General features: G+C 45.7%; 1 protein-coding gene across 12 annotated transcripts in view; it reads left to right on the top strand.

Moving 5' to 3' along the window:
- Positions 1–13,287, top strand: part of AFDN (afadin, adherens junction formation factor) — a 2,107,422-nt gene that overhangs the window by 1,880,322 nt on the left and 213,813 nt on the right. For 4 of the 12 annotated variants that reach the window (XM_069607417.1, XM_069607414.1, XM_069607418.1 and 1 more), the window contains one exon: positions 12,754–12,789. The exons of the other annotated variants lie outside the window; for them this stretch is intronic. In XM_069607417.1, the coding sequence (XP_069463518.1) occupies positions 12,754–12,789 (36 nt within the window). The remainder of the gene's footprint in view (positions 1–12,753; positions 12,790–13,287) is intronic. 12 annotated transcript variants of the gene reach the window in all.

Raw genomic sequence — 13,287 nt, 5'->3', positions numbered from 1 at the left:
ACAGACCCACAGGCAAGAACACTGCTCCTGCCACAGCCAACATCTCGCGCACCGCACTGCAGAGCCTTGCAGTACCCCCCTCACGCGACTGCCACAACCAGGTACTTCATTACCCGTTTCATTCATTTTCCAATATATAATCAGGCATGTTGGCCCCTTACCAGCTATACCAACACACGTGTTCGATTATTTTTCAGATCACCCCATAGCGCACCACGCTTTCACCTGGACATCAATTACCCAACCATGAGGTTTCCAACAACTCGCGGCTGAACCTCTTCCCTCATTTGCAAGGTTAGTGGTGGGGACCGGAGGGACAGCCCTCAAGGTAGCCTCTCACAGGCTTTTTCTAAAAACTCAGTAATGATTCATCCCCTGGACCATTCAACAATATACCTTTATATTGTTTTTATCTATAGGGAGTCCTGCTTTACCTGGCCCCAGGAGAAGGCTGGCATCTTTTCACAGCCGAAACGTCTATTTTGTCATCGTGCCTCGAGCCTACATCTTCCGGACCGATGACCAGAATCATTAATACCACCTTCATGATGACGACGCCTTATAGCAGACCCTATTTTTAGGTTCCTTTAAAGCACAGTGCTGTGTATAGGTTATGTGTGACTAGGACAATATTCCAATATGATGTAATACTTGGCAACTCAACAATGCAACACAACACAGCACCAGTATAGTTGTGTGTAGTTAACACACTATACTCACTTTGTAAATGCACGGCCTTTTCTTTCCTTGAAACTGCTGGCACATTTCAAAAAAAGTCACCTTTTGTATGCTGCACTGTATGGACTAAACAGGCTCAATTGAATGACTACCTGTCACCACAGAACATGTCTTGCTATTTAAATATGTATTTAATATTCGAAATGCATGTACTTGTGTTCTAGATAACTCACCAAGTGGGAGACAAGGTTTATTCTACTTTCTTTTTCATGTTCAAAAAATGATTTGCATGTTTTATTTATTCTTTGTGCTTACATTGAGTTCCCTATGTTTGAAACTTGCGACCTAATTAATAAAGGTCACGGAAATCGTTTTTTCTCCAGGACTTGGATTTATATTTCCCTCCAATGATATATACTTATGCAGATGTATTAATCCTTATTTTGGAGATGTGTTGAAACTATTACTACAACTATCCATTGTAGTACAAATGGTTGAGGACAGGACCACCCCCTTGTATTAAATAGACCTCAAAGGCTGCAACAAAACCTTTAAGCGCAGCGTGCCTCAACCTCTGCCTTTTCTGCAGTGGAGGGGAGGTTATTTTCGTTACTACTCCTCCTTTGGTAGAACGAGAGGGACCGCCAGTCAAAGGGGCCAACAAAAAAGTACCCGTGGTGGTAGGGGAAGTAGAGATGCAGGAGCCGCTGCGGCAGCTGCCTCTTTGCCTTCAGGCACTGCCGCAGCCGCTTCCAAACAGTCATGAGGCCATGTCCCATGGTTCACCGGTTGGGTGCAGGCTGTCTCAGCATCTAGAAGAATGGCGAGCCATTACTTCAGATGCGTGGGTTCTGGATAGCATAGCCCATGGCTACTGTCTTCCGTTCCTTAAGCGGCCACACAACAATCCACTGGGGAAACTCTCTTTGAAGCTTCCGGATCCGCTCCTTGCGCCGGAAATCTTAACCCTGCTGGAGAAAGGCGCTATAGAACTGGTGCCTGTAGCGGAGAGGAACAAGGGATGGTATTCCCCTTATTTTTTGATTCCCAAGAAAGACGGGGGATTGAGACCCATCCTGGACTTGCGCTGGATGAACACATTTCTCCGGAAGGACAAGTTCAAGATGGTTACTCTGAAGTCCTTCAACTAAAGGATTGGTTGGTGTCACTGGACCTACATGATGCTTAATTTCATGTGCCAATTCATCCCAAGCACAGAAAAGTACCTGAGGTTTGCAGCTGGAGAGTCGCACTTTCAGTTTCGGGTCCTGCCGTTCGGATTGACTTCCGCCCGAGGGTCTTCACCAAGCTAATGGTGGTGGTGGCAATGTACCTCAGGCAAGGGGGGGATTCACGTCTACCCCTACCTGGACGACTGGCTGATGCGGGCGCGCTCTCCAGAGCAAGTGTTGGATCACCTCCGTCTCACCTGCCGCTCCCTCCACAAGCTGGGCTTCTCCCTCAATTTCAAGAAGTCGCATCTGACACCTTCCCAACAGCTCCAGTAAATCGGGGCTGTGTTAGACACATCCTTGGGGAAGTGCTTGTCTCCCAAGGTGAGGGCTCATCACATTGTGCAGATGGTGGACGAATTTCAACATGCCCAGAGTCTCCTGGCTTTCAAATTCTTTTGGTTTGGGGGGGGGTGGCCTCTTCCTGGGGAAGCCCCCCCAGGAGTCGGCCATGCTCACAGAGGTCTTGCAGAAACGCACCAAGACCCAGTCTGGCATTCCACTCCACAAGGACGTTCTGCTGGTGGTGCAAAAGGTCTGGGAGAAGCCACAGGCCAAAGCCCAGATGACCAAGAAGTTGAACAGTAGGTTTAGGCTGAAAGACGGGGAGCCAATCCTCCTTGCCTCCCACCCACAGCCCCATTCCTCTATGGTGGCTGCAGCCTCCTTATATTCTAAACCATCGGCTTCATTGTCTTCCACCACCTGAGTCATTCCAGTTACCTCTCCAAGGAGGACAAAGACCTTGAATCCTTGGGAAAGCGCTGTTACGCCATCTCAGGACTGCATCTGCGGCAGGCCAACGCGGACACCCTCTTGACCACGGGATTTTCTGCCTGACCTCAATTCGGACAAACAAGCCTCCTTCAAGGCCGGTCTGGCAGATGCCCCGGCCAATGCGCAGGACCTCATGGAGTCTTCGTTCTCCCACATTGACACAGCCAGCAGATGGTTGTGTCTTGGGGTCAAGATGAGAAGGTCGGCCTGGATGCACGCCACAAAGTTTTCATCTAACCTGCCGGAATGGATCCTAGATCTGCCCTCTGGGGGCGTGGACCTTTTTTATTCATCAAACGATGACAAATTGACGAAAAAGAAAACCTCCACTCAAACCGCCAAGTCCTTGGCCATCCTGACAAAGCACGGTCAGAAATCCTTCCCTCAATCCCAGGGTAGGACCGAGTTCAAACCTTGAACCTTCTCTGGGATCTATACCTGAATCTGGATGACTGGTTGGTGAGAGTGGGGTCCCGACCAAAGGGGTGGCACGCTCCTGCCCGAGATTGGCAGATACCCTTCATCAGCTGGGGTTTTTCCTCAACCGGAGGAAGTTGGTTATGCCCATCTCAGGAACTGATTTTCTTAGGGGTGCATTGGAACACTACCATTCAGTAGGTGCTCCCAACACCCGAGAGGCATCTGTCCCTCCGCAAGGCAGTGGGGCACTTTCTGGCCAACTCGACCACCTCAGCATGGTGGTTCCAGCACATTCTGGGCCCGATTGGCCTCCTGCGTGCTAAATGCGCAGCACACCCGTTTCAAGATAAGGTGCCTCCAGTTCCACCTAACGGCTAACTGGGATCTGCAGATGGGGTCTCAGTTGGACAGGATCCCAATACCACCTCTCCTTTTGCCCGACCTTTGCTGTTGGCTGATGGAGGGCAATGTTTCAGTGGGAGCCCCCTTTACCTGACACAAGGCTACTCGGGTGGTGATGACGGACTCTGGTATTTTCAGGCTGGGGGGCTATTATGGAGGACTATATGATTCATGGAGCATGGTCCAAGACAGAAGCCCTCGTACATATCAAGATTGTTTTGGGGCTAACCCTGAATAGGTCATCGTGTGCTTGGTACTACATTTATAAATTTAAACATATGTGAGTTGTGAAGAGCTGCAAACTCTGCAAGAATTAGAGAGTATGTACCCAATTGATTGCTCTTATTCCGTATGTTATCAAATGTAAATAATCCTCAAAGATTAAATCGGTTCATTTCCACCGCTGTTTATTTCCACATGGAGTGAAAAAGAAGTCCTCCAATGTTAGACAAAGGTTTTCAAATCACAGCCACAACCGACACGTGTTTTCGACCACAGCTCCACCCTATGTTCTTGTTAGGTGCAATCACCCACAAGGATGGAGGAAAGGGTATGGGACGTATGAGTGATTAAAGTTACTGTAGTGACTAGAGTACTCGTAGTCCCCTTCCCCCGCCAGTATGCCAATGGCTTATAGGTAATATGACTAGGCAGCTATCTAAGCGTCCACTGTGTTCAAAGGAGACTGAATTGAGGTGCCGATGGGCCTCGGCAGGGCGTTCACATAACCGAGGCCACGTCCACACACGCTGTGCTTAATTTAAAAGGGAAACTCATTTTTTCGCTGCCAAAGGTTCCGGTACCATCACCTTATTGGGGGACGCCCACAACGATGGAGGAAAGGGGACTATGAGTACTCTAGTCGCTACTGTGAGTAACTTTATTTTTCTGATGCTTGTGAATCTGCTTAGAATCACATGCTGTGCATATAGTCCTACAACTAGTGGTAATCCGAGTATTGCATCTTTCTTTCGAAGAAGAAAAAGGGACGTCGACCTGGGTGTGACTGTAACACTATCCCTAACGTGACGTGTAGTGTACCCGAAATCCTTAATGCATCGAGGTCCCACCAGATTGTTTTTTTGTTCTGCCTTTCTAGTCAGTGGCTTAATGCAGAACTCTTTTACTGAGTATATATTGCTATTAATACGGTTGGTGTGTTATCGCCAGGTATCTTAGATGGCTGTCTCGACGACTACTCGACATCCTTACAACGGCTGATCTTGATGCACCGACTATACACTTCCGACGGCAACAGCTGTTTACTTCTCGCCCTTGGCATTCAGGCCCAGCCTCACAGTAGGGAGAGTAGAGACACGTTTCTACTGACTTTCTCTTGAGAATGCCTCATCTTTGCCCCTCCTTTTCCTTCCGTCTGGCTGCTTTTTTCCTCCTTTTTGGAGTGACACCTTTTAAATGTTGCCTGTCTTGTAATGGCAAATTCCCTTGGAAATACACTCATAAAGAGTACAATTGATTCCTCCGTCATGACGACAGCTGGAGTTGTTAGGCCTGTAAACCTTTTAGTCCCAAAACCCTAAAAGACAGGCGCACCAAGCGGTGGGCAGCCTACGCCATGCAGGCTGAGAGTCACTCTCCTGTTCTCCTCAGACAAGGAGTCTATTGGCAGCCACAGCTCCGAATCGGATGCCATAGATGCATTTGTGGAATCTGTGGATTTCCGCAAGTCTGCACACGGACCCGATGAACATGCCCCTGCAGTGCTATGGGGACTCTACACCCCGACAACAAGGACACACACCACACCTCTAAACCTAAACACTCAACCTGCAGGCCTTGCTCGACGGACTCATTAAGGAAGCCATTGATGCCCCTCGGCCCATTGAAAACTTCGAGGCCTACTGAACCTTGTGGTTTGGAGCCCGCTGCGCTCCTGCCATTGCTGCTTGCGCAAGGCCTTAAGAATTCAAACCTTATGAGATGCTTCACATGCATAAAAAAGGCCTCCTCTTTGCCAGAAGGGTATTCTCCAGCCTCTCCACCTCTGTCTCAGGCCCTGCTACAGGATCCTGTTCCAGCTGCTTCATTCCCCCCCACTCCCCTCCCTGATGAACCCCCTTCCTCTGTATGGACTAGGGAGAGGTTTGAGTCCTGTATGGAGAGGATGTCTGAATTTATAAATTATTCAGACAAATTTGATGACATTATTAAGAGACAGAAGCCTATGGACACTTGCTTTATACCTTCCAAGTCTCCACGGCACCATTCTCCATGTGCACAGTTTACATCCCCGCCTAGACAACGTCTACACGAAACTCCTGTGGATATCTTCCAGGAGGAACATGATGAACCTGCTGTTGGCATCTATTATGTCCCAGATCCGGATCACGTATCACAGCACCCCATCTCTCAAGACCCAGATAACTGGGTCCCTACTGATGACCAAGGTACTTGACCCACTACCCAAGCCCATGAACCTGACCCGGACAACCTTTTCTTGGATGCTATGGACGATCAGATGTTATTCAGCAACTGCCTCAAGAAGGCTGCTGACCATTTCAAGATCGTAACCCATGGTGCTATACCCAACACGGATTTCGTTAAGGATATCCTCAAAGAAAATGTCCCAGTCAGTCAGGCAATTTCTCTTCTGAACGCAGTAAACAAACACCTTGCTCCCTCCTTAGTTACACCCTCTCTCTCTCGGCCCATCAACCATAGAGTTGATAGGATGTTCTGTCCAGCTCTTTCAGATCCTTTGTATATCAGATGACATGCTGTTCCGGACTCTCTGGTTGGAACAACCACCAGAAAACAGACAGGAGTACCATTGTCCTTGGCCGAGCCACCTCCGGACAAGTATTGTAAAAAGCTTTGTCTTGGTAAACGGATCACCACCTCGGCTGCATTCAGCACTCATATCGCTAAGAATACATGTCCAATGGGGCTTGTGCAAGAAGGCCTACAAAAATGTTCCAGAGCCTACCCGTACACAGCTGTTCGCAGTGGTAACTAAGGGCATCAAGTTACGTAGAACATTCCCAAGAATACCTGGATTCAGCTGAGATGGCAGAATGTGTTCTCGCACAAGGAACCCTGTTAAAGTGCCATACATGGCTCAAAAACTCAGGCTTTAAACCTGAAACTCTGGCTTCTCTCAGAAGACTCTGCCCTCTTTGGTAAGGCGGTCGATGAGGCCCCATTAGACTGCTAAAAAAAAGAGCACGAAATGCTGAAGTCGTTGAACCAGAGTTCAGCCAAGCCCTTTGTCCATCTGGGAGCCTTCAACACCCGCCAATCCTTTTTCTGCTCCTCCCAAGGGAACTACGGAAAAGGAGATACTCCTTGATATTCCATACAGGGCACTTCCAGCAGTTTCCAGACCCCTCAACAGCTGGGATTTTGGCGCGGAAACGGTAGAGAGAGAAACTCTGCAGCCAGAGGCTTCCCAACCCCAGCCAACAAATGGCTCAGCGGTACACGTTCCCTCCCATGTGTTCCCAGTAGAGGGGCAATTATCATCCTTTACCATGCATGGGAGGGCATCACCTGAGATCAGTGGTTACTCAAAACCGGCTGTCACTGGAACATCTATAAATCCTGCTAGAAGAAGTTCATATCCTAGTCCAGGAGGGAGTGATCAAGGTCGTCCCAGATCTTCAGGTAAATGGGGTTATTTATTCATTATACTTCCTTGTATCCAAAAATGAGCTAACCATGCACCCCGTTTTAGATCTTATTCCTTCAAACCAGTATGTCAAACCTCAAAAGTTCAGGATGACAACTTTACAGGGGAATTACATGTCCACCTTGGATATGAAAGATGCATACTTTCATATTTCACTGTTGCCACCGCACAGAAAGTACCTCAAGTTCAAGATAGAGCACACCCACTATCAGTTCAAGGTACTCCCCTTCGGCATTGCCTCAGCTCCAAGTGTATTTACAAAGGTACTAGCAGTGGTGGCAGCTCACATGCGCATGCAGTCCATTCCAATGTACCCTTATCTCGACGACTGATCATAACTGGACACTCGTTTAGAACTGTCTGAAGAACACTCAAGACAGTGGATCTCCTTTTCGACCTGGGATTCTAAATCAACGAGAATAAGTTAAGTCTGATCTGCAGTCAAGCCAAACATTTTCTAGGAGCACTAATTCAGACAGAAGACTGACTCGTCTTCCCCTCTAACGAGAAGGTTCAAAACATGTTGTTCCAAATCCCTCATTATGTAGCCTGTCGCTAGATAACCATACGGAAAGCCTTGCGGCTACTGGGGATGATGGCATTCCTGGTTCCACATGCCAATCTGGGCATACGGCACATGTAGGAGTGGCTCTTGAGCCAATGGCGTCAGGCAAGCAGTCAGTGGGGCGATCTAGTGGTTGTCTTGAGAGCCCTCGCTCAGTTTCTGCAGTGAAGGTCAAAGGCAAACCTTGTGAAGGGGAAATCCTTCACCACCCCCGCAGTAGAAGCCACTCTCACCATGGACGCATCTCTGTCGGGGTTGGGAGCACACCTCCTACAACAGACAGCCTACGGCATGTGGTCTCGATCAGTAGCTTCCTAACATATCAATCTGTTGGAACTACTTGTGGTGTTCAAAGCCCTAAATGCCTTCCAAACACACCTATAAGGGAAGACATTGTTTATCCTTACAGACAGCACCACAGCCATGTACTTTCTGATCAAACAGGACGGCGCTCACTCTCTAAGGCTATCAAACTGTCACAGAACATTTGGAAATGGGCACTCAAACACATGTTCCTACTATCATGACATGTTCCAGGGGAACACATTCTTCTGGCAGCCGTGCCCCATCAGAGACTTGCACCTCCCCGTAGAACACGAGTGGCGCTTGCAAGAACATATTCTACTCAAAATCTTTACAGAATGGGGTCATCCAGACATTGATTTGTTTGCGACTCTGGAGAACGCCCAGTGCCCAGATTACGCATCCAGGTACTCCCAGAAACGGTCCAAAGGGAATGGTCTCTGGATAACATGGTCAGCGAGATTTGCCTATGCTCCCCCTCCTGATTCCCCTTCTCAACAGGATAGTGCACAAGATGCACCAGGAACAAATCATGCTGCTCCTAGTAGCACCAATGTGGGCTCGACAGCCCATGTTCTCTCATCTTATGAGAATGTTATTCTCCTTTCCCAGGAAATTGCCTTGCCCATGCAACATTCTGTCACAAGACCTAGGGAAAACACTGCACTGCACCATTTCCCCATACACCCAATTTAGCAGCTTGGCTCCTGAAGTCATAGAGTTTGCAATCCTCCAACTACCTCAGAGATGTATGGACATACTTAAAGAGGCAAGGACACTTAACACCACGCATTAATACTCAAATAATGGGAAACGCTTTGTCATTTGGTGCAATAGCAAAAACATCAACCCTATTGACTGTTCACCTAAAGATATAGTACTTTATCTAACACACATCTTAGATTCAGGACTCATTGTCAACTCACTGAAGGTCCATCTTGCTGCCCTCTCTGCGTACACCACATCTCAGAGCAAGGTTTCCTACTGGAAAATTCCAGTAATTAAGGCATTCATGAAAGGCGTAAAGAGACTTCACCCTCCTATTTCTAACCCACTTGAATGTTGGTCTTACAAGACTAATTGGACCTACTTTTGAGCCAATGCATAAGGCTAGTTTTAAGGCCCTCACCTATAAAACTGCCTTCCTAGTGTCCTTAACTCTATCAGGAGAGTTAGTGAATTGCAGGCTCTTGCATTTGAAAACCCACTTGTGACCATTCATAAAGACAAGGTGGTACTGCGCACACACCCACGTTTTGCGCCTACATTCATTTCTTATTTCCATGTGAACCAATCCATTGAACTTCCAACCGTCTTTCAGAATCCCATTAATTCAGCTGAAAGAAACCTCCATACACTAGATATTAGGGGAGCAGTGGTTTATTAGCGGTACAACGTCCTTTCATCGCGGGCCGTTTTTTCGTGGAGATTTTTTACTGCTAATTTTTTATTGAAAAAACCCATTGAATTTTTTTGGGGGTTAAAAAAATATGCATATGGGATGTGGGTTTATGGTAATAGACAATAGCTAAAAGGGAATGGGTGGTGGGGGGGACCCCCCCCCAAAAATAAATGTAAAAAAAATCTCGACAGGTGTTTTCGATAAAAAATTCACGGTAAAAAACCCTGCGAAAAAACATCCTGCGATGAAATGACATGGAACCATATTAGCTTGATAAGACTAAACAACTATGAAAGGCAAACCAATTGTTTGTCTTTATTGCCGCTGGTAGAGAAAGGGATCCTGTCTCTAAGTTGGCTATTTCTAAATTGATTGTTGAATGCATCACACTGCGTTACCCTCTTGCCAGAAGAGATTTACCCGTTATGCCTAGAGCTCATTCTACTCGAGGCACAGGAGCTACTATAGCCTTTATTGCAAATGTTCCTCTTGATTCTGTTTGCAAAGCAGCTACTTCGAATTCTTTCCACACTTTCACTCAACATATCTGCTTAGACACACATTCTAAGTCTGATTCTCATGTGGGACAGGCGGTGCTAAGCCATCTCTTTGCTACTGTTCCTTCACGCATCCCACCACAATCTCCTGGTACTAATCGCTCGTCTATGCACAGCATGTGATTCTAAGCAGATTCACAGGCACCAGAAAACATACATTACTCACCGTAACTGTATTTCTGATGATTATATCTGCGTAGATTCACATGCGCCCACCCTGCCCCCCCCCTTGCAGTAGAAGGAACATAGACATCTTACATCATATTTTCTTCTTTACTCACTCATGCATTCTGTAAGGCTCTCTCATGGCAGAACAAAAACCACTCTTGGGTCCTCGATGCGTCAAGGAATGTGGGTTCACTAAAGGTCCCGTTGGGGATTATGCTACAGTCACGCCCTGGTCGATGTCCCTTTTCGATCTTTGAAAGAAAGATGCAATGCTCCGCGATTACCACTAGATGTCGATCTATATTCACAGCATGCGAATCTAAGCAGCTTCAATCATCAGAAATACGATTACGGTGAGTAACATGTCATTTCAATCCATTTTTTTTTTTTTAAATATATGGCAAATTATCTCTTTTTCCCTACGATAAAAAATGCATGGTATAAGCAAGGATGATGTTCCTATGTCTTGTGTAAAAATATGTATTACTGTTTGAATGTATATGTGATTTTTTTTTTTGTTCTGAAGTTCCAGTTTTTAATTGTTGGGCTCCTTTACCAACAGATGCACAAGATGCTTCGCCCCTCCCCACAACCAAATTGCTTAGCAACCTGGTACCTGTGGAATTAACAACGGGACACTTGTATTTGTAGGCAAGCAATATGTCCATCATCCAAGCAGCTTGGAAAGCTTTCCCATATGTCAGTCAACTGCTGCCGTTCCAACTTGACAGCCTTCAAGACCTGTAGCAACTCAAATCAGCTTCTGTCCAGTTGGTGAATAAACCCTTTGAACAATTAGCTATCAGAGATATGAGCTTTTTCTCTTGGAAAGTAGTGGGTCTGATGGCTCTCACTTCAGCTAGCAGAGTCAGTGATATTCAAACTATTTCGGCATTAGAACATTATTCGGGATGTGATCAAGAAGGCAGATGCTTGACAAAATCCTTCAGCTTTTTTCAAGCACTATTGTCTTGACACAGGTTTGAGGCTAGACTCTAGGTTAGGCAGCCTTTTCTTCAGAACCTTTTCTCTGGGGATCGTGGGGGTGTTAGCTGCCAGCTCCCATGTGTTTCCTTCTTGCAATGGAATCTCCCATCGGTATGGAGTTAAGGAGATTGGATGTACAAGTAAATAGTTACTCATCGTAGTGACTACTGTACTTCTATACCATAGTCCTCTTTCCTTCATACACTCACCCTCCATCACTCTATAATCAGTTAGTAGAAGCTGACAAGCGGGCAAAGGACTGATGGAAGTTGCAGGTGGGCGGAGTCAGCGGGGGCTGAGCATGCCCAGTGCTGGCTGGCGCTTATTACGGACTAGGAATACAGTACACTATGGTGAGTAACTGTTTCTTTTTTCCTTTCAGAAAGAATATCAAAACCCTGCTTACTTAGCCTACCCTATTTTTGCCTCTTGCTGTGAACAGTGCCTTTTGCAGTCTGTGTTTTGATACCTTCGCTTTCCAATGCTTCATACAAATACAAATATTCAACTTTTATCTATAGAGCTAATGCATAGGTAGTCTTAAAGTGCGCTTACCCCTTACATTCTCTCCATCCTCAGGTTGGTCAATGCTTCGTATTCTGTTTGTTAAAAATCTGTTGAGGAATGTATACAGTGGAACGTTACTGGTCTTTTAACGTTGATTTTCCAGCATGATATGCATGGCTGATTTACAGAGACTCTATCACTCTGCACAGCACTTGAGGCACTGAAATTCCTTTCTGCTTGTGGTTATGGAAATGTACATATTTGGGTAGCTTTATTGATTTTATGATGGTAATGCAGAGAAATCAAGGCTTTTTCTGCCGGGGGCTTATGTAACAGGTAAGTATATTTTTTTGCACAGACAAGTCTGTTCAGTTTCAAAGGATAATTCTATTGTGGTAACGATTGTTGAGCCTGGTCCCAAAGGGGGAAGGTCATTTATAAGGTATATTATACCAATGATCTAAAAAGGAAAAGGCCAAAGCCACCAGACCAATCAGTACAGCTAGTATTAATAGAAAAATTGATTTCTGCGCAGTCATTGGAGCAGCCATTTGGGCTGGGTAATTCAAAGAATGTTCTTTACATTTTCTGTACATTCTTCGAGGGTTTTGATGCTAGGCAGCCTGGGGTTCGCTGCTTGATCTAAACAGCTTGGGTTTTTAGAGTAGAAGCCATGCTAGAGCCTTCAGCATTCACTGAGAGAGAATAGGTCTATTGATGTGCATTTCTGTTCGTGAAATAAAAGTAAAATTGGGTAAGTGTTATTGTTCTCAAATAACATTGCTTGCAAATTTCTACAGAATCTTTTACCTTAATTTTTTTTAAGAGAATCGCCATAAACTTTAATTATGGGTTAGGTGACAGTTGTTTATGTATTGACTTTTATAGAAGTAGCACATTCGAACTATTGTGCAGGAGGTTTAATATCTCTTAAATCTGTGATGTGGGGCAACAAAATCGACAGTTCTTGGTATTGTCTTCATTTGTACTTTATGAAAAATGGCGGAAGTCATGAATGAAGGGAGAGATGCATTTCTGGTTTCACAAGTCTTAAGTATTTTTTCACTCTACACGTTTTCTTTTTCCCCCACTTTTGCCAACGGCAGCAGACAGCTATGCCCGCAATCTCTGTTCTAGATTTGGTATGTTCTCCTTTTCTTCCTCTTTAGTGAATTTCTGTACCCCCTTCCTAAATCTGACTGTTTTGTTGTGACGTAGCTGCTGTATTGGCTGTCCTGTCTTTTCATGTTTTGAGTACAAAAAATGCTCAAACCCCTCAAGCATGCTTTGCCTGTATATTACGTTATCAGAATGTCTCTCCCGCCTTTGCCTTTTGGGGTGGGGGAGAAGGGAAGTCATTTGTTTTCATCTACAATATAGAGATTTGTTCTGTTCATTACTTAACCAACTCAACTCAGATCGCCATTTAAGGTGAGTCAGTGACTGTTTCTGACAATAACTGTGCTTATAAGGAAAATGTAGGCATTTTCCTCTCAGAATCTTTTATTTGTTGTCCTCCTTTTCCTATCATGGTGTATTTTACTACTTTTTGTTGTTTCTGTACATCATAGACCATTTTATAGTAGAAAGCCGTCTCTTGTTGCTTCAAAATGTCTAAGGAGAAGTCTCTTGCTTCTCTG

Source organism: Ambystoma mexicanum, chromosome 4q (genome assembly GCF_040938575.1).
Source record: "Ambystoma mexicanum isolate Mex_15411 chromosome 4q, UKY_AmexF1_1, whole genome shotgun sequence".
Taxonomy (NCBI): Eukaryota; Metazoa; Chordata; class Amphibia; order Caudata; family Ambystomatidae; genus Ambystoma; species Ambystoma mexicanum.
The sequence above is the reverse complement of the archived record's forward strand: the minus strand, read 5'-3'. Positions and strand labels throughout refer to the sequence as shown.